Source organism: Chanodichthys erythropterus, chromosome 10 (assembly GCF_024489055.1).
Source record: "Chanodichthys erythropterus isolate Z2021 chromosome 10, ASM2448905v1, whole genome shotgun sequence".
Lineage (NCBI taxonomy): Eukaryota > Metazoa > Chordata > Actinopteri > Cypriniformes > Xenocyprididae > Chanodichthys > Chanodichthys erythropterus.
In genome coordinates, this window is record NC_090230.1 from 15937771 (window position 1) to 15963953 (window position 26183).

At 37.3% G+C, this 26183-nt stretch overlaps 1 protein-coding gene across 3 annotated transcripts; it reads right to left on the reverse strand.

Moving 5' to 3' along the window:
• On the reverse strand, nt 1–25865 carry gna11a (guanine nucleotide binding protein (G protein), alpha 11a (Gq class)). Of its 3 annotated transcripts, XM_067396209.1 has the most exons (8): nt 24922–25865; nt 13411–13595; nt 12895–13049; nt 10348–10476; nt 9880–10008; nt 4904–5033; nt 3994–4147; nt 1–3843 (listed from the first exon to the last, which is right to left on the reverse strand). In XM_067396209.1, the coding sequence occupies exons 1-8, from the start codon at nt 25055–25057 to the stop codon at nt 3653–3655; spliced, it is 1209 nt and encodes a 402-aa protein (XP_067252310.1). In that variant the 5' UTR covers nt 25058–25865; the 3' UTR covers nt 1–3652. The 3 variants fall into 3 exon arrangements, with proteins under 3 accessions (XP_067252310.1, XP_067252311.1, XP_067252312.1); XM_067396210.1 differs by lacking the exon at nt 10348–10476; XM_067396211.1 differs by lacking the exon at nt 9880–10008.
• Between the last annotated feature and the right edge of the window lie 318 nt (nt 25866–26183).

The window sequence follows — 26183 nt, forward strand, 5'->3', positions numbered from 1 at the left end:
ATTTTATTCCAATTTAAAATGGATATTTTTATCTTTAAAGGAGAAGGCTATGAAAGTCATTTTCATGTATGAATGAGGTTCAGGCAACAGTGGTTGAAATGAAACATACAAAAAGAGAAATATGTCTAAAATACTGTAAATGAACAATAATTAAGCCCCTTGTCAGCAGGGTTTTGCGTTAATACGGTTTCTCCTTTACCCGACCCTCTCCACCAAAAACAAACACATGCAATTAAAATGTCATTTCTTTTTAAAAACAGCAGTTTGTCATCTTTAGTCTTAAATACAGAATAAAATTGTCTTTTTCCTGTTGCGCATTTACCATAATCACATACTTAATGTTTATTTGTTTTTAAAAACCGGACCATAAAATACACAAGTCCTTTTTAAATGATTTCCACAACATTGGCACTTGTAAAGAGTCTGGCTCTACAAATCAAAGGGATTGGCACACTCAATATAGTACATCATTTACATTTGGTATGCTTTAAAAAAAAAAAGAAAAAAAAAAAAAAGAGCAACCAACTGAACAAGAAATACATTACAAAGTAATACAATACTTTGATTTTATACACCACTACACAAAAGTTTATTTTTACCGGTTTTATCAAAAACAAATGTATTATATTAAAGTGTCCTACATAGAAGTGTTCAGGTAATGCATCGACATCAGAAAAAAATAAAATAAAAATAAAGTAAAGATAGCTTCATATTGTACGCATCCATCACATCAGTGTGGACCTCAAGCAAAAGCGTCATTTCTATTCATTAGTGTCTGCATTTCTCAGAGTACCAGGAACTAGTTTGGAGGAACAGATACATCACATGAGTGGAGTTAGTTTCATTACTGCAGAGTTGGTTCAGTGCATTAACCCAGGGAGGAAAAACAAACTTCATTGCAAATTGTTGAGAATGACCAAAAAACCCCTTACACACCAGTTGAATACCATATCAAGGCTATTTTTACCATCTGCACAACGTATGATGTTTTGGTACTTTTGTACTTAATGGGTACGAAATGACTGGCTGTAGTGTTTGAGTTGGATAAAGAAAGAAAGGTGTTTCTCAGATTAGGCCTAGCCCTTTCAAATGAAAGCTGTATGTACAAGCTTCAAACGTTCAAAAATGCCATCAGGTCCACTATTTGTACAACGAAACCGTTTGAAATTGGCATATGACGACTGACAGTACCATCCCACCCAAGTAAACATACAGTTTAAAATGAATGAAGCAAGAAGCCCCGCCCAGAAGCATGAAGGTATGCAAAATCTGGATGTTTGGGGAGAGAGACGAGAAAAAAAAAAAAAAAGCTTAACTGGCCTGGCACGGGAGAATGGTTTAGTTGAGCAAAAAAAAAAAAAAGTTCTCGTAATTTGGCAAACAATTTGTAAAACGCACCAAAAGGTCCAAATGTATATGTAAAGAAGGCTTGTAGGATTAAATGCGACAAAACAGCAAATATACAGCTGCGGTTGGGGGAAAATGCGTATAAACAACATCTTCAAAAGCCTTGTGCACTGACCAACGCTTCCAAACTATAGAACTCGTCACAAATAGAGAAACCTCCTAAAATACATTCAATTACAGGTTTAAAACAAAACAAAAAAAAAAGCGCCAACAAGTGACAGTTGTGATTCAAATATTTCACTAAATCATAACGTGAGATTTTGCTATTTTTGCAAATCCCAACGAATCAGGTTCTCTCAAGCTATTTTCTTTCAATAATACAAAGCCAATAAGACTGTACGAGTGCTAATGTGCGATAAATTCATAGCCAATTGGCTGAAAAAGGTGTGCGATAAATGAGTAAACGGGACTCAAAAGCGATACCGTCATGGCCCCCAAAACCAAACATGGCAAATAGAATAGTGCGACACCACCGGCACCGAGTAAAACAGTTAATACTTCATCCATCAACTTACAGAATCAAAACAGCCCATCCAAAGTCGCTTAACTTAGGCAAGAAATAGCGTACTTTTTCCGCGTATCACAAGGGCCTCACAAAAGGTGCTCCCTGGATGCACTGCAAGTTGAACCTACGGAAAATTGCAACTCCTGTGGCGTCACCCGCGCTGTCCCTGATTCAGATACCCACTTCGGCGTACCTATTGCTCTATAGTCTTCATAGAGTCGGTTCATTCTCCGCCCACAATTAGCCCTTGTAATGAAAAGTATGAAAACTCACCTGAATTACATTGTAAAGATCCCAAAAAAGCCAGCTAGCTATGGAATCCAAAAAGCTAATCAAGTGAGAACTAAGATATGATACTACGAAACCAAGAGCAAACTCTAAAAAAAAAACAAAAAAAAAAACAACGCAAGCAGAGACCAGTTAAGAATTCAACCACTGATAAAATTCTCATTTTCCTATTTGCATAAAGCGACGTTGATGAAATGGAAATTCAACTTCCCATTTTCAAGCATTTCAAATATTCGGGAAAAAACAAAAAGAACAGAACTGTGACAATCAATTTACCAAATACCAAAAAGAAAAGATCACTTGCCAATGGATTTTTTACAGCAGTTGAGACTCAATCCCCGCTTTCGTTGTAGTGCGCTAATGCGGAAAAGTGAGTCCGATTACATATCTGGTCCATAAATTACATAAATAAAAAAAAAACAAAAAAAAAAATCTAATCGATTTCACCCTATATAGCACTTTTGTGTTGTACTGCGTTGAGTGTTTACGAACATTTCAATCACTGGATATTCATATTTCAATGTTATACCGAGTAAAAACGTATATGAATCAGCTGGGAAAGGCGTTTATTTGATTCCTTCAGTCAAACCATAAATTCAAAACTGATTTGTGTCGAAGCATGTAAACAAATCACAATCTTTAGGTAAATATCTTTGAATACTAGCTGGATCCATTTAATTATACTGATTAAACAACCAATACTGCCAACTATTGGACTGGAGGAAACAGTTTGGCGCCTAAATGATAAATTCAGCGGATACAGATGCGAACTGGGTATTTGTTGGAAAATTTCAGGACAGTTGAACACAATTCCATTGAAATCACACTTAAAATCTGCGGTGGCTCTAGTTACTCATTTTATCTTCCTCGTATTTCGGAAAAAGTCACATGGTCTTCTCCAAGTACTCAAGTAGTGATGGGAAATCTCTATACATCACTCCTAAAATAGTATTAAATCAAATCATCCAATCACCTCCACCTCTAGCTAGTGTTATAGCACGTAATTGCACAACTAACACCTGGTTAATTCAGTGATGCGAGGTGAAGTCTTTTAAGAACGTCGCCCGCTCTTCATCACGGTCACGTGCGCCTCCATCGAGTGTTTCCGTTAAGTTCGTACCTCAGTTTCATTCAGGTAGAGCCCACCTACAGCCCATCTACAGAGCAAACGAATGCTCTTTGTCATTAGGCACCGGTTTAGCGGCCCAGCCCTCGTGTTTGAGGAAGAGTGGATGATAAAGCTATCAACTGGAGGGGGTCGACACTCAGGAAGAGAGGAAAAAACAGGCAAAGAAAAGGACTACATGAAGATCCAGTGCCTAATGGGAGTGAAGGTGTGTCCGCGCAGTTCCCGTGCGTGTGTGTGAGGTGTGTGAGGTGTGTAGTGCTTTCGGCCGTATGTGGGCTGCAGGTGTCTCGCTCTCTTTTGGTCTCTCTCTCTCTCTCTCTCTCTCACACTAGGTTGTACTCTTTGAGGTTGTGCTGAAGGATGGTGTCCTTGACCGCTGCAAAGACGAAGCGGATGTTTTCGGTGTCTGTGGCGCAGGTGAAGTGCGAGTAGATGATCTTGTCGCTGTCCGGGTTCAGGTCCACAAACATCTTCAGGATGAACTCGCGGCCCGCCTGGGCATCCCTCTGTGGACCTGCGAGTCGGTAGATGAGATAATCACTGATTATGGAGACAAAACAGGCTTATGGAAGTGAAAAAAAAAATTATTTGGAAGTGGTTGCAGTTCACAAGTCTACCACATGGTGTCAGTGTAGGCTTAATCTGAATTTTAAGAGGCTGTTACCATCAAATTCAGGGAAGTAGTCCACCAGGTGAGAGTACATGATCTTCTCCTCCAGAAGGTCCTTTTTGTTCAGGAACAGAATGACTGAAGAGTTCTGGAACCAGGGGTAGGTGATGATTGTGCGAAACAGAGCTTTGCTTTCCTCCATGCGATTCTGCAGATTTTACAAACAAAAATAAAAAAAATACCACAATGAAAGTGCAGCCTGGCTTTGACCATCAATTACCAATTAAATTAAATCGATTCATTTCCAAACATACTATACCGTACAAAATAATAAAAATTATAATACTGAACTACTTCAAAAATGTCATGTTATTCTCAAGATAATCCAGGGACAAATTTAAGAACAGATTGAAGAAATATTTATGTTGATGGTCAAGGGAATTCCCATCATGTGGAACGATTTATTAGAATGCATTTAAAAGAAAAGGGAAAAAAAAAAAAGTATAAAAAGTGTAACTAAAAATAATATATATTTTTTTATTTATAAATGTATATTATATAAAATGTACATTTAATATTTGTATACATTAATAAATAATATCTAATAATATATTAATAAATACATTTAAAATCTAAACAAAGCATATTAAAATATCACTTTAATTTATATTAATTATAATTTTTATGTTATAAAATAACCAATAATACTAATAATAAAAATAAACATTAAAAACCTATAAATACAATGACAATTAAAAATAATAAAATACTTTAATATACATATATTAATTCATACATTATTAAAAAATATATATAAACTAAAAATAATAATGATAATACATTAAAAACCTATAAATATAATAAATAATAATAATAATAATAACTAAAATAAAATATACTCATTTATACTCATAAATAAACATTATAAATAAATACATAAACTATAAATAAAAATAATCATCACCTCATTGTCAGATTCAACAAGGACCTGGTCATATTCGCTCAAGGCAACCAGGAACATGATAGATGTGACATTCTCAAAGCAGTGGATCCACTTCCTGCGCTCTGATCTCTGCCCTCCGACATCCACCATCCTGAGACAGAGGTAACAAAGTATGAGTAGACATAAAGAGAATTAGTAAAACTTGCCACTTTTCCACTTGCATATGGTGACCAATGAGTACCTTGAATTAAAATTACTTTAAACTAGTCCTTAAAAGTTATGATGGTTGTTGAGAAAAAAGCGGGCCATTTCTGAAAGAGGTTTTCACTTCCCCATGCACCATTTTCAGTGGAAATGGGCAAGTAGATTTCTCCAAGAGTAACAATATTCCCCATTTATTAAATCAAATTACATCTAGTGGCCCTGCATCGCCAGCAAAATAAATGGGCACTTAAGGATGGGAACCACTTGTCATACAAAATTAGATGCACCTCAAAAATCACATGTCGGTTATCATTATATTAACATTTTGGCAGGAAAATCATGAGGTTAATCATATTACATCTGGAATTCATTCTCACAAACATGCACAAATTAAGTCGTGCGGTTTCCAGGTATCAACTGTTTGAATGATAAAACGTGAACCGAACAAGACCAGCTCAAAACATGACAGCAGAGGTTAAACATTCCCAATTTAACACAAAGTATCGAAACGGGAAAACAAGCACGCAATTATGATTTCATCATGCGACTAGAGAGTTTGAGGGCGGGAGAATGAATCTATGGTCAAGTTTGGAGCCGGCCGTCTTCAGTTCTGAAAGAACAGTGACATTGTAAGCTGTGAATTTCACAAAGGAAGCAAAACTTACACACAAACCATTATAGATAGGCCACAAACAAAAGGAGAACTGTAGAGTTTCAGATGCACACTGGGATTAGTAACATCCATGCAAAGACAATGAGAACAATGGACACGACGGATGGGGGTGAATGAGCGAGGAAAAAGAGTGCTCAGAGACTTTGGCACTGTATCAGTAAAGCTCCGGGACAGATGGAAAAAACAGATACGCACTTCTAAGGTGTTCCAGGACCAACCAAAAAAAAAAAAAAAAAGAATGAAAAAGAATGAAAAAGAAAGAAAAAAAAAAAAAATACACGCTAAAAGCTTATTCACAACAAGGGTGAATATTGAAGATAACTAAATGTATATTCCTAGGTCTTGGTATATCATGGACAAGTAATATGACGACGGTAGATTTTTCTTCATTTGGCAAAGCTAAACCTCATCGACCAATAAGATGTGAGCTTTTGGCTACATGGACGTTTCTTCATCTGTGAACTCTTTTGGCCCTGTGGACTTAAAAAAATAAGCTTTTAAAAATACTTTTCACACCAGTTTAATTAGTCCAGTAACATTTTGTGCAATAGGGAATATAAAATGTCATTTCCACCACATCTCAAATGATGTTTTTAGTATTCTGTGGTAGAAAATACATCTGAAACTTTTTGGTAGCTAGCATTTTATGTATTATAAATGCACACAATTAAAATAGATTTTAGCATTTTATCATTTGACAATCACAACTTTATTAGAAATGACACAAAGATATTTACTGATATTTTTCGGTTTTCTTCATACATCATGTTTCATCTCAAGCAAGCTCTTTATGAACACTTTTAGTGTTTGGTAAACTAAAATGTACCCTAAAAAAAGAAAAAAGAAAGAAAATCATTAGGGCAAAAGAAATGTTCAGCATGATGCAAGTGCATGCTAAAGTGGGACAGTTGTAAATTATTTATTTATTTATTTATTTGGTAGTCAATCATTACACAAATATTAACATTATTTATTTATCTCTCATACATAGTTTGAAACATGAAAAAACTAATTTCTCTGCAGATTTTTATATTTTAGGTGAAGGTCTAGGGTAAAACTCGAATCCAGAAATAAAAATTAAATACATTTTTTTTTTTTTAGATTTTACTTTTAAAGTTGTTTTTTTTTTGTATGTACAAAGTTTGTCAATATTTTATTGGCATTTTATTTCAGTTATTTTAGTATATCAATTTAAATAAAAATGAAAAAAATGTTACCATGTCAACTGAATGAAAATATATATATATTTTCTTTTAAATTCAAGTTCATGTTCATTTTATTTCAAGCAATTAAACTCATGTTTTTATTAATAAAAATAATAATGCCTACACTGTGCCTACAGCCAGTGTTATTTCAGTATCATTATATTAATCATCATATTAATATTTGTAATTTGTTTTTACTTTTATATTTTGCTTTTAAAGTTTTTTTTTTGTGTCTGTCATTTTTATGTAAATTTTTTTTAATCTACTGTATATCAATATGGTACACAATAATCCAATTGCATGCAATTTGTAATAAGTAACGGAATACAATTTCCAAGTAATCTTCCCAGCGCTGATTATATCTTACATTAAAGCAGGCGAATAACCAAACTGCTTTTCTGTGTCACTTGTGGCGTGAACAGACCTTAACACATTGCCTAAAATTACAGCGCATTACAAGAATATGGGCCATTCCCAGATCAGCAGTCAGGTAACGCTCACTGCTCCTAAATTAATGGAAAAGTACGGAGACAACTCACTGGAGATTCCAGCTAAAACAAGGGAATAATCAGAGCAATTCTCATCTGTGCCATTTTTTTTTTCCCCATCACACCTGCACTCGGCCTCGGTAAGGGAAAACATAAGAGAAGGGTTTTATTTTATGTAGGCAACACAGTCTCGCTAGCTCAGTCTCTAGCGGCCAGGCGTAAAGCTTTGATAAATGGACTCCTTCAGGAGCTACAACCTAAAATAAAGCCTCTTCAGCCAGCCTCCGTTCCTGCAGGAGGTACAGCTGACCTACTTACTAGGATAAGCTCTCTTACTCTGGAGGACGAGGAGCCGGAGAGGAAGACAACTCAACCTTGTTACAGAATGTTTAAATGGCTGGGGTTGGGGAGTTTAGTGTGCAACCATGTAGGTTACTTAACCAAAACACTTCACCTGTATTTTATAACATCGCCTACAGGTTATTTGCATTTAGTAGTATGCAACACCTAAAACCACAAGTGGCCTTGAATGTACTAGTTCTACCTTGACATTTACCTGGAATGTGACCCAGCAACCTTCACTTGTTTGGAAGCGTTTGGGGTTTTTTAACACACAAACATTCACAAATGCGTTATTTGTACGTGTCAAGCACGAATCAAGAGGGAACCTTGTTGTAAGTGAAGTTATTTCTGGCGCCAGCGTGCGTAGGAGGGGTTTGACACGCTGGCTTCCAATCGATTTGCGGGCTTTTGTGATCACCTCTCTTCAGAGGAATTCTCTCTCTCATCTCGGCTCTAAACAGGGGGGTTGTGGAGGGCTTCTCGTTGCCACATCACCTGCTGAGCTGTGGTTCGTAAATGTTCCCCCTTCACAGGACTGAGCGGTAATGTTCTTTTGTGTGCTTTCAGACATTTAGTTGCAATGCGTAAAAGGTAAGATTGTGTCCCAAGCTGATTTTCAAAGAATTGCCTTCCATACTCAACTTATGAAGAAAGTGTAACGCCTCTCGCAGTTCAAAATGCTTACGTTATGCCCTACGTCGCATCAGTTTCGTAAGTTGAATACGCAATTTGGCCTGAAGCTATTTTTCTTTATACCCTTGTTAAATATGGATGTGTTTCTTACACAGCTTCAGAAGGCCTTTATTTCTTGAGCTTCATACTCGTTGGTTCTATTCACTACCATTATAAAGCTTAAACTCATCAGGATATTTATTAATATAACTCGATTGTGTTCATCAGAAAGAAGAAAGTCATATATACCTAGGATGGCTTAAGGGTGAGTAAAGCTTGGGGTAATTTTCATTTAAAAGTGAACTAATCCTTTAAAACATTGCTACCATGCTAGGACTTATACAGTTTCTGTAGCATTAACTTTGTGGTTGATGAAACTACTAGAGATGGAAAGACATGTTGACGTAATCAATTGCGTCGATTACATATTGTTTTTATTCAACCCTAATTACCTGTGATGTTTCACACAAAAGAAAATCTAGAGCAGATGCTAATGGCTAATACAGCAGCGCCGCTTTACAATACGATTGGGTTGGTACAGCATTTTGTTTTTAACGAGTGTGAAAACCCCATTCTATAAACAGACACAAACGGACTCACACCCACATTCTCGACAAACCTGCACTGAATGAACAGAACCACACTTGACAACTAGTCATCTGACACATCATATAGTGTTAGAGCCAGTGAACTGTAACAATCAGTAATGATGATTTGCGTTTATTCGCAGAAGTAGATTTGGTAAATTTGCATCCAACTGCTTTCTGAGTTCACAGACAAAAAATAAAAACATTGAGCATTCAAGAATGTCAAACAAAACAAAACAAAAAATAAAACAAAACAAAAGGTAAATAAAATGGGGGAAAAAAAGCTTTAGAAAATGCGTTTCATCAGACTTCAAAATCACCTAAAAGGCAAAACAAACACAAAAGCGAAAGACGAAACAAAAGCTTTGGTATCAAAACGTAAAATAGAAAATAAAATAAAGCACAAAACAAAAAACACCTATTTCTTGAATTTGATTGTTAAATACTGCTAAATATATATTTAAATAAATATTTTATATTCAAAACAAAACTAAATAACTAGCTAAATATTTAAAACAAAAAGGCAAAATGTTTGACCCCCCCCAAAAAAAAGAAACCCCAAATCATTCTTCTCAATTTCGTACGCACAAAAAAAACAAAAAGACACACAAAAAAAGATGAATGTTAATGAAGTTAATGATGCAAAGGAGGTTAATGACTAAGAAGGACATTAACAGCCAATAACGCCACAGAAGTGGATGAACTCGTCGAACCTCGTTCTTTCAACTGGCCGAAGTGGACCAGATCATCGCACTGATTTGCAAAATGTTACAAACATGAAGACATTCAAACTGGGGGAGGAGTCCTCTCCGACATTATGATCTACCTGAAAATGATGCTTTGCAAGTCGAAGGGATATTCAATAATCCCTGTGGTAGGGATGCGAACCCTAAGCACGTCTTGTTGAGTCGGCAGATACGACGGCTCTGCGATACGGTCCAAATCACTTAGATAGCTAGAGACAAGGAGAGACGGAGAGAGAGAAGGAAGAAAACAAAATAAAGCATGGCAGCAGATCCCTTTAAGAGCCTGAGAGCTTTGGAAAAGCAGTGAGAGAATGCCGCTCGGGATCCTGGGATGCGACGGCACAACCTTCTGCTTACTCCGGCGAAGATCTCTACAGAGTTCCCCAAAACAAAACTCTTTAAGAGTAGCAAAGAAACAACAACAGCAAAGGCTGAGCCCCGGGTGGGTGTGAGAACGCGATCAGGGAAGGCAGCAGTGCAGTTGCAGCAGCAGGTTAAAGGTCAGGAGACAGCGGCGGCAGTGAGGGTGTGCCTTGGATTGGCGATACCTGAAGATTATATTCTCCAGATCAAAGGGATACTCTATGATGCCTGTAGTGGGCACTCGGACCCTCAGTACATCTTGCTGGCTGGGCACGTATCCCGAAGTTGATATACGCTCTAAATCGCTAAGGTAACTGTGGGATGAACCGGTAAGAAACACAGGCATGTACATGTGCATATACAGAACTACATATGTAAACCTACATGGAATTTACAAACTTTTCATATATTCCAGGCAGTTTTGGAAAAACTCACCCTAATTCCAAACCTGTCTGATTTTCTTTCATAAAACAAAAGGTTTAAAGATTTTTACACTGCTCTTTTTTTCATTCAAACTTGCCGCAACTCATTCGGTCATGAGCCATGCAAGAGTCAACAGCACGCCAAACAGATTATGATATGAGTGATTTTCAAAGCTGTAGTTAGTTTGCTTTTTCCCGATTAAAATGGTTATAATGTTGCATTTTCTTCTTTTTTGTTTACAAGCCAACATTTTTAACTGACAATTTTTTTTAATACAAGTCACATGTGAGTTAACCGTCCTCTTATTGGACAGAAGTGTGGCACAGGCTTGCAGTTTTCTTTCTAGTAAATATATGATTTTGAGCTGGAATCACGCATAAAGATATTCACCAAATTCACGAATTGACCAAACTTCAACTTTGGAGTGCAGCAAATTCACAAGAGCAGATTCCTGTCCCCTGTATTCGCATGCAAATTGACTGAAACCAAAAGAATGAAAAAACGCAGTGTGACCGGACCTTATGATCTACATTTCAGTTTGTTCTTTTCGCAAATATATTGTATGAATTCAGAACACATTGCTCACAGTCACATGGGCTACTTTTATGGCATATTCTTGGGGCTTGACTACCCTCACTATAAGCTTTCACTTTATTAAAAAAAAAGAGCAGTGTAAAACATTCATCAAAATGTTCTTTTAGTATGTGTGTGTTTTACGGGGGAAAATAAAGTTTGGAACATGAAGGTAAAAATATTAATTTGAGAAGTTCCTGGGAAGAGTGTAGATTCCATGTGGGTGTAACAAACCAATTATGCAATTTTTGACCAAAACAAATTATATTACTGCATTAAATGGCTCGTTCACACCAAAACATAATAGTTATAAATAAATAATGAACAGTCTCATTCTATGGCCCTGTTTCCACCTGGTATTAAGACGAGTTTTGGTCGACTGGATCACACGTGGACGACGGTAATTCAGGTGTAAACGGGGTGAAAACAATTTGAGCTTGTCCACTCTTGACCACTTCTAAAGGTAGTCAAAAACGCATTCGACCTGATTGCTTTCGTAGTGTAGACGCTCAAGTGGTCGAATGTGTTTCAACAGCCACTAAAGACCGCCTACAGACTTAATGCGTAAACATTGAAAGCGCACGCTAGCCAGACGGGATTTAAACTTTGTCAGCTGAAGACCCAAGTTTGGTTTGAAGTCGAAAAATGTACCAAGCACAATGTTCTCTCACCATTCCTGATTTCTTCACAGCATTCAACGTGTTCTTGCAGAGCAGAAACAAAAACTGATGCTCTCCGTATGTTTTTCCGTCATCTCCAGGCGCGTTCATGTGTAAATTGCGAGAGCTTATTTTAAGCAAGGAACACACTAAGCTGACGCACTAGTGGCGACAAAGGAGACTGCAGGGTTGGCTCACACACCAAATCGACGCTCGACACCCGACGGCCAAGTAGCACGTCCATTCTGTGCCTGCGTAAGAAAAAATGTCTCTCCATACCAGCAGGTGGCAGTAGCTGAACAGCCAATCAGAATGATCAGATGGCCCGACTGACCGTTGAGCTCAGACGATTCACCATGTCGAATTGGCCGAATAAAGCAGACGAGGACCAACTTCAGATGACAGTGCGGAACACGCTGAGAAAACTTAGTCAGCCGACGAACAAAAACTGCCTGACGGTCTACCATTCGCTTGTTGTGTTCCGGGCTTTAGATCGAAAGATCTAAAAGTGCCTATACATTTACCCGCCCATAGTCCCTCCCCTTGGGAACAAAAAAAAAAAAAAAAACAGAAGTTGTTTAATATGGACAAAAGAGAAGTTATGTGTTTCCCTCGTCCGCTTGTGATCAGATCGACCAAAATGCATTTTAATACCAGATGGAAACAGGGCCTATGAGAATAGAGAAGTCCGCACCACAACTATAACAAAAAACGAATCCCTTTTACAATGATGTTTTCAAGCTGATGAACGATAAAACATTGACAGCCAATCAGAATCCACATAAATTTAAAGAGCTTGACCATTTAAAGTGGCAGGCAACATAACTGCACTGGCGCTTATAATAAACTGAACATAATTGCTTGTTGATGTGGACTCTAATATAGTTATTGGTATAGTTCTTGGTGTGAATGGGCCTTAATACTGCATTTATACATATATGACTTCATATATGACTTATTACATGTCAGAAAACAAATATGCTTCTGACTGACCTCAAGTAAAAAGAGCATTTACAAACTCATTTAAGGCAATGAACTTAAAAGGAGCTAATGGCTAATGACAGCACACACACTTACTATTTAGTGGAGTCAGAGAGCTGGTACTCTCGCCTGCGGTCGTAGGCTTCCTGGATGCCTGGATCCGTCCAGAGCATCTTTATTGCATTGATAAAGGGCTGGTCGAAGGAGCAAACCTTCTCCACGTCGACCTCTCGCACCAGTAGAGCATTGGACTGTGGATAAAGACACAGTACACAGTAAACAGCCCAGTTTATGACTCAATGGCTGTGTAATACTAATGACTTCCAGAGAGATTTAGAACCAACTAGGTCACAAGTTGTTGAGTTAAAGTTTAAAGATCTTTAGGAAATATTAACTGATTCTTTAAAACAAAAACATGAGAATAATTAACCCATAATCCTGCTCAGAAGAAAGACAGATGACCATGGTGTGACAGCAATAAAATTTACAAGTGAGGCTTGTAGTGCTTTTTATAGCCACGTTTATGGCCTATCTGGGTTTGATTTGCATCTCGACGTGCACTCTGGGCATCAAAGAGATGATTACAGCGCAGTGACGGCCAGGGATTGTCACCTTGTTCTCTTCATATTTGAATGGGATCTTGAGGTGCTCGGTGGCACGGATCATGGCCTGCATGGAGGTGAAGATGTTCTGGTAGACGAGTTTGGTGAAGCCGCGCTTGTCCTCGTCGGTGTAGCCTGTCCCGTGAATGATGCGCATCTGTTTGATGAACGTACTCTTGCCGCTCTCTCCTGTGCCTAAAGAGAGAGAGAGAAAAAAAAAAAGGTGGGAGAAGGGATAAATATACTAGCCTCAGGAAATTATGCCTTGGTGGACACGGCCTTATAGACAGAACTAAGAACACTAGACACTTCTTACTACTACAAAATTTAATAAGGCATATTGGCAAATATTGATTTATAAATTGTTTTGTAAGAAATTTCTACACTTAATTACACATACACATTTAATAACAGCCTTCCAAATGTATAAAAGACAGTACCACAAACAAATAAACTACAATACATATTACAACAGCACATTTATTACTATTATTATTATTATTATTAATTATTATTATTATTATTATTATTATTATTACACATTTGATTTTAATATATAGTAATGTGTTAAACTGAACTAAGATCACTAGACAATTATTGGCATCAAAAAGGTGCCCTCGAATGAAAAATTGAATTTATCTTGGCATAGTTGAATAACAAGAGTTCAGTACATGGAAATGACATACAGTGAGTCTCAAACACCATTGTTTCCTCCTTCTTATATAAATCTCATTTGTTTAAAAGACCTCAGAAAAACAGGCGAATCTCAACATAACACTGACTGTTATGTAACAGTCGGGATCATTAATATGTATGACCCCAATATTTGCATATGCCAGCTCATGTTCAAGGCAGTAGACAAGGGCAGCCAGTAACGTCTGGATCTGTGCACAGCTGAATCATCAGACTAGGTAAGCAAGCAAGGACAATAGCGAAAAATGGCAGATGGAGCAATAATAACTGACATGATCCATGATAACATGATATTTTTAGTGATATTTGTAAATTGTCTTTCTAAATGTTTTGTTAGCATGTTGCTAATGTACTGTTAAATGTGGTTAAAGTTACCATCGTTTCTTACTGTATTCACAGAGACAAGAGAGCAGTCTTTTCATTTTTAAACACTTGCAGTCTGTATAATTCATAAACAACTTCTTTCTTTATAAATTTCTCCAACAGTGTAGCATTAGCCGTTAACCACGGAGCACAGCCTCATATTCATTCAGAATCAAATGTAAACAATATAACAGTATACAATATTCACATAATCCGCCGCATGCATGCTACATGCATGACGAACACTTTGTAAATATCCATTTGAGGGTTATTTTAGCGGTGTAAACTTTGTTTATACACTGTTCAAGGCAAGTGCGAGCTCTATGGGCGTAGAGCAGGAGAATTAAAGGGCCAGTTAGGGCTGGGCGATATATCGAATGCTTTTGTCACGCGCATTTCGTCAGTAAAGCCGGTTCCCTGATTACCGCTAAATCGCCATCACCTGCTTTCAAATGGAGCGGCATTTAATAGACAGAGCCGAAGTTCACTGATAAGCCATGCAATATCACGTTCAATATCAATATGAATCACCGTGTGCATTTTACTTCAAATTAGCGGCAATTGCTTGAATGCTGGGTTATTGCTCTTACTGAAAAACACAAGTACAACAACAAACTTGCTTACATTAAACATTGAATGTTTATTAACAAAACAATAAGAATACACCATGCTAGGCCTAATATAAAATAACAAATAGGCTAACTTACACAACGTTTATATAAAAAAAAAAAAAAAAAAAAAAAAAAAAAAAAAACATGGAAACTGTGGAACCAAATAAGGAACAGAATGTTTAAGTTCTATAGTCAAGAGCAGTGAGCAATTCCAGTGTAAGTGATGAAACCAGTGTTGTGACTGAACACCGGTAACACTAACTATTGACAAGCCTACTTCAGACATTTAATAAACTTAAAATTATAAAAGACGAAAAAAAAAAAGAAAAAAAAAATGTATACATTGGATTTAAATTTGGTAATGTGTTAGGATGTTCACATGCGCTCGTGCTGCCGCTTCTCTTTAACTGAGGCACTACAGCGATCTGTCACACATTGAAGATCGCCAAAACGGTATTTATTTTTGGAATCTCATAATAATAATAATAATAATAATAATAATAATAATAATAATAATAATATGGATGTCATTTGAAATCTGAGACTTTGCTTCATATCAAAAGTGACCAAGCACAAAGATTCTTGCAATTTATTGGATGGGAGGCATGCTACATGTTCTGTTCATTCATCAACTGAAAACAGACTAGACTAATCGATTCTTGGGATTTAAGAATCAATATTGGTTTGTAAAAATTAGAATAGATTAAAACGAACCCTGGTGCAATTGCTTGGTTAGTGCGGTTCATTAAAACATATGTGAACGCTGCCATCCGAACCCTGGTGCGCACCAAACAAGCGGACCGAGACAGCTGAAAAGATGGGTCTCGATCCGCTTCCAAACGAACTCAGGTGCGGTTCGAATGATATATGAACGCAACACGGACCAAAGACATGTAAACAAACCAAAAATAGGAAGACGAGACCCTAAAAAGGACAGAATCCTCACGCATGTTGATTTTTCTCGTCATAGACGCGAGTTTGCCCATCACAGGCATCAGACGCGCGTCTCCATGCAGCAGATCATTTGTGTGTGTGCGACAGATGGATTCCCGCCGCTGTTTTGACTACTTTGCACATTTTATAAGCTCTTCACGAGTTCCCAGCTGGACAAAATGCCATTATATGCAGGCTACGCACCGCATTTTCCTCAGCAAACAGCATTGTTTCGGATGTTCGGTAAGTTCAGTCTCAAAATAGGCAATACGTCATAAAATCCGACCAATCACGTTGTGAATGTATCCCCAAGCCTGAAGGTTCGGTATATTTTGGTTCGGTGATAAAATTGCCAATCTGAACGCTAATCGGATCAGGACTAAATGTTTTTTTTTCTTCTTTGGTCCAGACCAAATGAACCAAACAAACCGAACTACAAGTGTGAACGCACCCTTAACGTCATACTGCCTGAACTGCCAAATCACTATTGTACAGGAGAAACAAGTAATTTGGGTTATACCAATATATGACACTCCTATATTGGAATTAAATAATTAAATAAATAAAATCAATAAATAGTATGTGGGGGGTATTTTGCCACAAAATCAACTCTGAGGAGGAGATAAAAACTTTTCATTCATTCAAGTTCAGGATCTAATCTTGCGATTAACAATATTAACATTATGTAGAGTAAATAAATACAGCAGCACTTTAAAACAGAAATCCTATAAAAAGAAATATAACCCTGTGAATTTCTTTGGTCCTGATGACTCAAGCCAGTAAAAATGTTTAAGCCATCCCCAAAGTTCAACAATATGACTTCCCTGGAAACTTGGGAGGTCTTGGACCAGCAGGGGGAAAAACAAGTCAAGTAACTGTTCCAGTTTTCGAAATGTATTACGTTCTTGACAATACAGTGTCAACAGTTGGGAAAGTCATGCTTCGATTGGTATGATAACCAGTTCCACAAGTTTTATCTTGGCATACATACGATTGACATCCTTGACAACTGCCATTTCTTTAAATAAACAAAAGAGGCCAAATTGAAAACCATGAGTGTAGGTCTATTAATCTTGAATGGCTACATAAAAACCCACTTCTCAGGTAAGGAAACAAGCGATTTTTTTGCCAGGAGAAGTTGCATGTGATGTCATTTTTCAACTTTAAATGTGCATTTCAGCGGAATCAGACTTTGTGAATTTGTAATTAAATTCACCATAGTGTTCTTGGATTCAAATTGCACAAGTCACAAACACAAGCTTTTTAAAATTACATTAGTCTCAACCAGGCTTTAGAAATCCTTTCTAGAAGCCAAGGCCGATTGGTTTGTTTACACACTCAAGATGCTAAACCCGTAATGGGTGATGCAGGTTCGATTTCCCATCAATTTCCTGTCCCATCTCTCCCTGAGCCGAGTCATGGGTAGTTTTAACTCCAACAGCTGGACTGTCAAGCTCCAGCCTCCCTGCTGACTATCTGCTCCCTGTCTTCATCTCCGTCTGTCTCTCTTTGTAATGCCAGTGGTTTGCTGACAGGGGAAACCCAATAAACAGCTTGGTTGCATAACCGTTGCACTCCTGGCTCCCTCAGCTTGCCAAATAGCTGCACCTCCCTGCAGCTTTAAAACAGTTGCTCCATAGAAATAGCACCACAACTGTTTGAACATTACTGGAGCACCTTGATATCAGGTTTTCCTCCATATTAGGTCATTTTGTGGGAAACAAACACACAAAAGTTTGGTTGAATGACAATGCAAAGACCATAAAAAGAAACTGGAGACCTGGTAGTGAAACTAATGAATGTGCAAAACAAATAGTGGGTTGAATTCTTCCAAGTAAAGAAATAATAGACAGGTATTGATCATCGCAAATTGCTGTTTGCAACCAAATCTTATTTCCGTAATTGGATGCATTTAAACAAAATACGATCGGGGGAGGGGGTACATTTACATCCTACATTTTATCCTTTGGGAATTGATTGGATAGTGGAAAAAAAAAAAAAAAAAAAAATTTATATATTGTTATATACCAAAATGGAGACTGACCGATTGAGAATTTTAACAAAACAATGGCTAAAAAGCTGTTTATTGGTCAAACAGGCAATTATTCAAACTTTTAGCCATGTGATCATGGTTTCCATAAAAATATTAAGCAGCACAACTGTTTTCAACATTGATAATAAGGAATGTTTCTTGAGCATCAAATCAGCATATTAGAATGATTTCTGAAGCATCATGTGACACTGAAGATCACTTTTTTTTCCTATATTTTTGATCGAATAAATCCAACTTTTAAACAGTACACGTTTACAAAACAGTGTAATCTTTTATGCTTTATTAATTAGTTCCAAAGCAGAAAAATAAGTGGCAAAAAGTATGACTATGATAAAACATTATGGGGAAAAAAAACAACAACTGTGTATTAAAACAAATAACGTATTAATGTGAACGGTGTCAATTTTGATTTCATGAAATCAAAATTTCCCAACTACTACACATGCACTCCTACATATGACAGGTCAAACATCAAGGCAGTGAGGCCCAGTGTCTCTTTATTCGGGAAGGACATAGCGATCAACAATAGTGAGACTGGATCCATCCTATATTCAAGTCTGTGAGCTCACAGTGCAGCAAAGCAAGTTGCCATGGCAACATTTTTAAAGCGTTTAACACACAGCAATGATTCAAAGAGGAGCCATACATTAGCAAGCCCTGCTCTTCTTTCACCAAATATGTCAATCCTCAAACGGAAAACAAACAAAATGGCAAACAGGAATTAGCAAATTTGTAACAATCTGTAAAAGATCATTTCAACATTTCAGCCATTCTATGATGCTGCTTGCTATAGTAACAATAGAATATATAAAGCTGATAAAATGGCTTTGAAAGCACAGCAAAGCAAGTTTTGTATTATGAAACACTACTTGGACAAAAGGAAATGAGGTGATGTTCCTATGCTCAACTCACTGACAAATATCAGTTATACTGATCAGTTCAATTGAAACAAGATTAAAAATAACCAAAAATGTAAAAATAATACAAATTAGGGTTGTCAAAAGTAACGATTTTGGTACCAAGTCGGTACTGAAATTTAAAAACAATATGATATAAGCATTTTCCCCTAGCAGTTTGAGCACTGTTGAGCGGATTCTTAAACACTTCAGATTGGCAACCGTTCACGTGCTCAACAGATTGGCTACAATGATCAATGCTTCAAAAACGTCATACATTAGAGATCTGCTTATATACGCCTGCTTTCAAAATGCTCCCGTGTGTATCTGTGCAACCGCTCATCAAAGATGTCTATTTACAGCACGTTTTTGAAGCGTCGAACATAGTAGCCAACAGTGCGATGCTAAGGGAAAATGCTGGTGTCTAACTTAAACGCCTCTGATTGACTCAGATAGGTCTGCGACTGGCTACAACGATCAAAACTTCAAAGACACGTAAATAGAAACCTTTGACTGTCTTCACAGAGCACTTATATACACATGGGAGTGACAAAGCAGCCGCCGAATATAACCGGTACTTGATAGCAACAGTACTGCAGAAATACTGGTGTTGTCACATTTTCAAATTTCAGTACCAACTTGGTACCAAAGTACTGGTACTTTTGACAACCCTAGGTGCAAATTAGCAAATTTTGATGAAAGTCAACAATGTTTTTAACTTAAGAACGACGCACACCTATGAGTAGTGCACAATAAGACCAGGAACATGTATTTTGATTTCAACTTTTAATTTTGTTTTGTCAAATATATTGGCATTATATTGGCAAAACTCATTAGATAACAACAGTCAACATTATCAGCAAGTGGTCTGAGGCAGCAGCTTTATGGCAGCAATTTAACTGAGGCACATTTTGTAAGAAATTAAAATCATTTTTCCATTTCAGCCTCTATTCTATAACTTACAGAGCTATCTGATTACACTCCAAAATTTATATCAGTTCAATCAAAAGTTCCAGCTCTACATAACCGGTTTCCCCTGCTAGTGTAAAATGGCGGATACCCACGGAAAATCAGCTCACATCAGCTAATACACCCATGTCGAGAAACAAGTGTGTGTGGGTGCTTGCCAAATACACATACTGGAGAACTGGAAGCGAGGGTAAGACAAAGCTTCCCTATCAACAGATGTAACATTTGAATCTTGCAGTGAAACCAGACTCTGCAAATGTTTCTATAGCATATTTACTACAGAACGTCACGGTCACAGTTCAACAAAAGAAAAAGTAAATGCCTACAGTCCTGAACTTTCAATAAAATAAATAGATAATTAAATTTATTAAAGACAATAATAAATAAAAACTATTTTTGAATTAAAAAAAAAAAAAACCTTGCCAGTCCCTCCTTATATATATATATAAAGAAACAAAAATACAATTATAAAAAAGCAATGTTAAAAAAAGACAAAGCACTGAGGTACTTACATTTCACAGAATTAAATAAAAAAAAAATACAATTAAATAGCAATAAAACAAAATTATATATTATATTATATTATATTATATTATATTATATTATATTATATTATATTATATATATATATAACAATACATAAAATAAAAAAAAAACAATAAACCAGCTAATTCTACTTTGCCGGTCCCTCCCATTTCACAAGATTGAACCCGAAACCAAAGCGTTATTGAACAAACACAAACACATTCTACAGTCCCTGCAACTCCAGCTCACTGGTTTGAACATGGAAATCATGAGGTGTGTATTAGCGGGGTATTTGCATGGTTTTAAACTTGCATGCAAATACTGAATCCTTATCGTTATGTGGTTGCAAATGCTAACCCAGCGTTTCATAAACACCACCACCACAGTGGTCAGATTGCTTCGCTTGAGTGAGGAGCAGAGTTTAAAACAAATCAGTTTTTTTCGAGAGCAATTCATCGCGAGTGGGTTGAGTAATACTTAAAATTCGGATTCCAAGCGGTTTGTAGCCTATAGAGAAACTGAACGACACAAAGGCAACATGGACTTTAATAGCAATAAAGCGAAACAAAAACAGGCCATATGTTGGTTGCATGAGAACAATGTCAGCTTTGTGCTAGGTGTGTCCAAAAAAACAAACATTCTGTACAATCTTTATTCTGAGTCATCAAGCTCCTCCGCAACACTCAGGTGTTATAGACTCTATACTCCGGCGCGCTTTCGACTCGGCTAGGTAAATATTGGCTAGAACCGACCGTGTGGCGTAACAAGAAACCTGGAAGTCCGGGTTGTCATTCAGACGTGCCCGCAGCAGAAACAAGTTGCTAAGTAGCACGTTTTCGTGAATAAGGTATTCGAGTGAGTGACGGATGAGATCCTTTTCCTTGCTTTCTTTCTCTCTGGATCTCTGCATCCGGATCATGTGACACAGCAACAGCGTGCATTCATGTGTGCAGCAGAAGTGTGGGCTGAAAATGAAGAGTGGCTGCCCTCGGCTCAAGTCCCTCCAGCAGAGAACGCCAACACACACAGGCTTCTCTCTACCTCAATCAGCCTGTATCTTCAGTTCCTGCAGCAGAGAACAAAACGCAGCTCATACGCACTGGGCTGCAACAACTAACCTGTCAAAACCACACAAATTGATGAATGAAAATAGCTGACGACCAATGCTAAAACTGATTAATTGGGTCTGGGCTTACATTTTGGAACATTTATATCTAGGGATGCACAACATTACTGGTATTATATCAATTACTTAGTCAATGTTAAAGATTTTTTATTTAATTTATCAGTAAATATTGGATATTATAAACATTTCAAATATTTTTACACTTAATCACTCAATTAAACTTAATCTTTAGCAAATCTCAAAATGAATATCCATTTTCATACTGTACATTACAATGTCGCGATGCCAAAATTCATTTCTAGCAATAAAAAAAAAAAGTATATCGTCAAAACATTAATATAATTACCAGCCAAAATTTCAATATTTTCATCCTTATCTATATATCAATATTAAAATTGTTTAGTTGGGTCTGTGCATGAACGATATATCAGTAGTACCATACAACTTAGCGCACACTACGGAAACTTTTTTTTAATTAAATTGCTAGATATTGGATATTTAATAATACTAATGCACATTTCAACTAGTCGCATTTAAAATAAAGAATTAGAATATCACCTAAAACTAAAATTTCAGTATCAGTTCATCCGATGTCAATGTAAAAAGAAAGTTAAATTGCAGATGAAACTGAAGTATCGACAGATCTGTTCTTCCGTATTATGACATATAACCAAGCATAACAGGTTATCGGAGAAAAAAATAAAAAAGTTTAGAAATGGGCTCTACTCAACGGCTGTTGATTGGATGAAGGCAGATCTGAATGAGAGCCTGCAGTCAATTGTAAGAAAGGGGAGGAGTTTGAGCAGACAAAATGATTGGAGAAGCCCTGCATACATCACCAGAGAGAAGTCTGTTTACCAGAAGTTTGAGTTACGAAATTCTGATTAAAAATTACATAGTAAAAAAAGGTTTGGATATATTTGCCGCAATTAGATTAATACCAAGCATTTACAAAATAGTTTGGGTGAAATTTCATTTCTTGACTGCTTTAAATGTCAAACAATTAACTACTAAACAAAACAAACGAATCATCAAAATAAAGTTAATGAAAAAAACGAAATATTTTACCACAAAATGAGGAGGAGAAAACATTGACAAATTTAAAGGGACATTTTACCAAAACAAATTACAAAAGTAATCTAACGAATTGGTTGCTAGTACAATAAAAAGTGTAATCAGAAAAAAACTGGTTCAAATAGAGGGCGTTTATCTTTTTTATTCCAACTAGTGTTTGAACAAACATCAGATCTCACATGAACGTTGAGATCACATGCAGCAAACTCTTCTGACACACTGCTTTGGAAGGAAACAACATCAAGATAGGAAAGGTTGTCACGCTAACAAGTTAATCAAATATTCAGAGCGACAGCAAAGGCTTCAAATAAGTCATATCAGGCCTTTTTAACCACACTTTAAAAATCCGGTTTAACCAGACATCCCAAACTGACGTTTTTCTTGGAAAGACCTTGGGGGAGGAAATCAGTGTTTGAGAACTTCTGTGGAACAACACAAAGAAAACAAATGATATTAGAAACCTCAAAAAGGACTTGACTACTTGTTTACTAGAATAAACACTGAGCATATTAGTAAAAACTAAAATGTGTTGATCTGTGAGAACATGGTTTTTCAAACCCCCCAAAACCCTGAGAGATGACAACTTCCTGTCAGCTTTCAGACGGAGCAGTGGAGAGTCTACCGAGCTAGAAGCGGAAGGTTAACAGTGTTTGTTGGTCACGCAAGGCTCTCTTCCTCCACCGAGGCGTATCTTATTGCTGTCTTTCCTCTGAGAGTCTGGGCACAAAGGCTGGTTGTGTTGCACACGGCAGAGCCCAAGCTTTCTAAGGACATGCGTTTTATGAAGCTCTTTTATGGGTCAGCCCACACTACACAACAAGGCCCCGTGACCGTGTCTGTTCATCTACGCAATTTGAGGATCCCTTTCTGACCGGACCTGCAGTTTTTAACAGCAACCTGCCGCGTGGCTGCCAGATTAACAGTTTTTGCCATTTTTGGGAACAGGATAGGCTTGTAGAACCACAATCTGGTCAGAATAGGTTTCGTTTTCCACGTTGGCGCTGCGTATTCTCATCCGAGCTCAAAGGATCGGTTAAAGAGACGCAATCAGAAAAGATAAAATCTGGACTCTATTTGACTTTAGCAGCAATAAACTGGGATGCAAACACTGTCCTAAATAGATTTTGCAACCCGAGTTTCAAATTAAGCCTCTGATCTAATTATTTTCATAGTTACTGCATCTCTCCCATTCTGAGAACAATGTAAGGACGCGTGTTATGAAACGCTCTAAATATTCAGATACAATCTCTCAGGCTTAAATTGCTGACTATTTAGCTTTGCTTACATCCACAAATGACCTAATGGCTCTGACACCAAAACGAAAGCAAAGAGCAGCCCAATGGTCAGATCACAAGATGAATGTAAACTGACACTCGTGAAACTCAAAGACTCTAAAACACTTACTAATGTTCATTGCTAATAAATTAACGATCTAGACTTTCAGTAACCGTTTAACGGGTTGTTGGGGTACTTTCACACATGAAATTTCTACTATAAAATTTGGGAACAACTGAAATAGGACTTGAGCTATCAAATAGGAACTTTTCTGATTCTTAGAGGATTCATGTTTGATCCTTATGGTATTTTCCCCATGTAAAAAAATAAATCCCTATAATTATATATATATATATATATATATATATATATATATATATATATATATATATATATATCTATATATATATCTATATATATATATATATCTTATTTTTTTCCCCCAATTTCCAAATATATACATTTTCTCTACCTAATCAAGCAGGTTTGATCCTTGGAAACCATTAGAACTGGGTTCTTTTTAGGATTTGACAAGTATGTGTTGTGGAACATCCCAAAAACACAATGCCTATAATACATGAACTATATAAAGTAAAAATCACATGAATAACAAAAGTAATTGAAATATATTTTAAAATATTTTCCCCATGTAACCAAGCAAAAATGTAAAAACATTTACAAACAGAATTCCCTGATATTTCCATGGATCCAAATATTCCATCAGCATTCTATTCAGGATTTTTTACAAGCTACATTTCGTGGAATATCCAACAATCCTAAAAGCACAATGCGACACGTGCATGAATTATATAAAGTGAAATCGTATGTACGTGATGACATATAAGCAGTGATAGTAACACATTTGGCCTTATATTTCAACTTAAACCGCATGTCAGCATCCCTATGCATTAGATCCACAAAGCAATACGCGTTTATGTCAAACCTCCTCATGCATCTCTTTGCCATAATCGACGGGCACTGCAGCTGTCAGCGATGCACTTACCCAGTAAAAGGAGTTTGAGCTCCCGCCTGGCATCTCGTTTGTCTCTCCGGAGCTGCTTGTCGATCTCGGCGTTGATTCTTTTGGACTCCTTCGCCTCTTCACTCATGCAACAGGCCATCATGGACTCCAGAGTCATCACCACAGCGTTTGGAGATCCCAACCCTGATTTGACACACTTCTACGGTCCGCTTCCCTTTGCAACCGTGTCGAAAGAGGAACAGGATGGATTTGGGGGAATGTTGTTTAAAAATGCAGCATGCAATCCTGGATGCCTTATGATGGTACACGTAAATCGATGAAGCAAAATAGAGCACCACAACCTCAGCCTGCTCATACAAACGGGTCTATCAAACAAGGCCAAAGACTGGAGATTGGAGGCCAGATGTGAATCTAAAGATCTCCCCACTATCAGACCAACCCAAGCCCCGTTTTTAATAATCTGTGATGACTACCAACTAGAGTCCCGGAGGGACAAACTAGCCTGCCACGACATCCGTGCTGTCCTTTGCTGTCTCGCTAAGCTAACCGCCCCAGTGCCCAGAATCACCGCAACACTGTCCATCAGCTATCCGGATCTCTAGCTAACACACGGCGGCGACAGGTGGCAGAAGACAGCCATATGCGCTTTTAAAGACGCCGTGTGCACATACAACACTGACTACAGTCCAAACATTTGATTTTGAGCATACAAAACCCGATAAGTTAATTAGCTAAGCGCACTAACTAGCTTAATTGGGTGGGCTAACCTGCTAGCTAGCCGGAATCTTTATTTACACTCCACGCGCTGATTTCACCGCTCATTTCTTTGCATCCGATTGGGGTTAATGAATATTTAAAGACGAGAAATGGACGAAAAAATGACACAGGTGTGGGCTCCTAAAAAAAATCGACGGAGTGAAAAAATTTCCAGATGATCGCACCGTCCAGTCCGGTGTGAGTCGCAGACAAACCTGGAGCTGCGACAGCTGGAAAATGGAGCGTGAGTGACAGGGCGCGGAGCCAATCAGAGGTGGAAACGCGCGAGGGGGCGGGGCCTGGAATAAGGCAAGGTTGGTGGAGGAACGACTGTGGAGCTCGTGGGGCGTGTCTCGCCACAAACCCTGCTATTCGACTGAATGGACAACGCCCATTCCTAGTCAAACATATCTGGTGAAGTCCTATCCTCTGTGTATTTTAATAATAAAACCTCTAATAGTTTCATATAACTTATATATATATAAGCATATATACAATTGCGTATTATTACTCAAACCACTCACAGA

What these genes read in the sequence shown, in the direction of transcription:
- gna11a (XM_067396209.1), bottom strand. Translation starts at nt 25,057, where the DNA reads ATGACTCTGGAGTCCATGATGGCCTGTTGCATGAGTGAAGAGGCGAAG. An exon ending in TCAAATATGAAGAGAACAAG is followed by an intron (nt 13,050 to 13,410) that starts GTGACAATCCCT and finishes CTTTATCCACAG; the next exon opens with TCCAATGCTCTACTGGTGCG. An exon ending in TTGTTGAATCTGACAATGAG is followed by an intron (nt 4,148 to 4,903) that starts GTGATGATTATT and finishes TAAAATCTGCAG; the next exon opens with AATCGCATGGAGGAAAGCAA.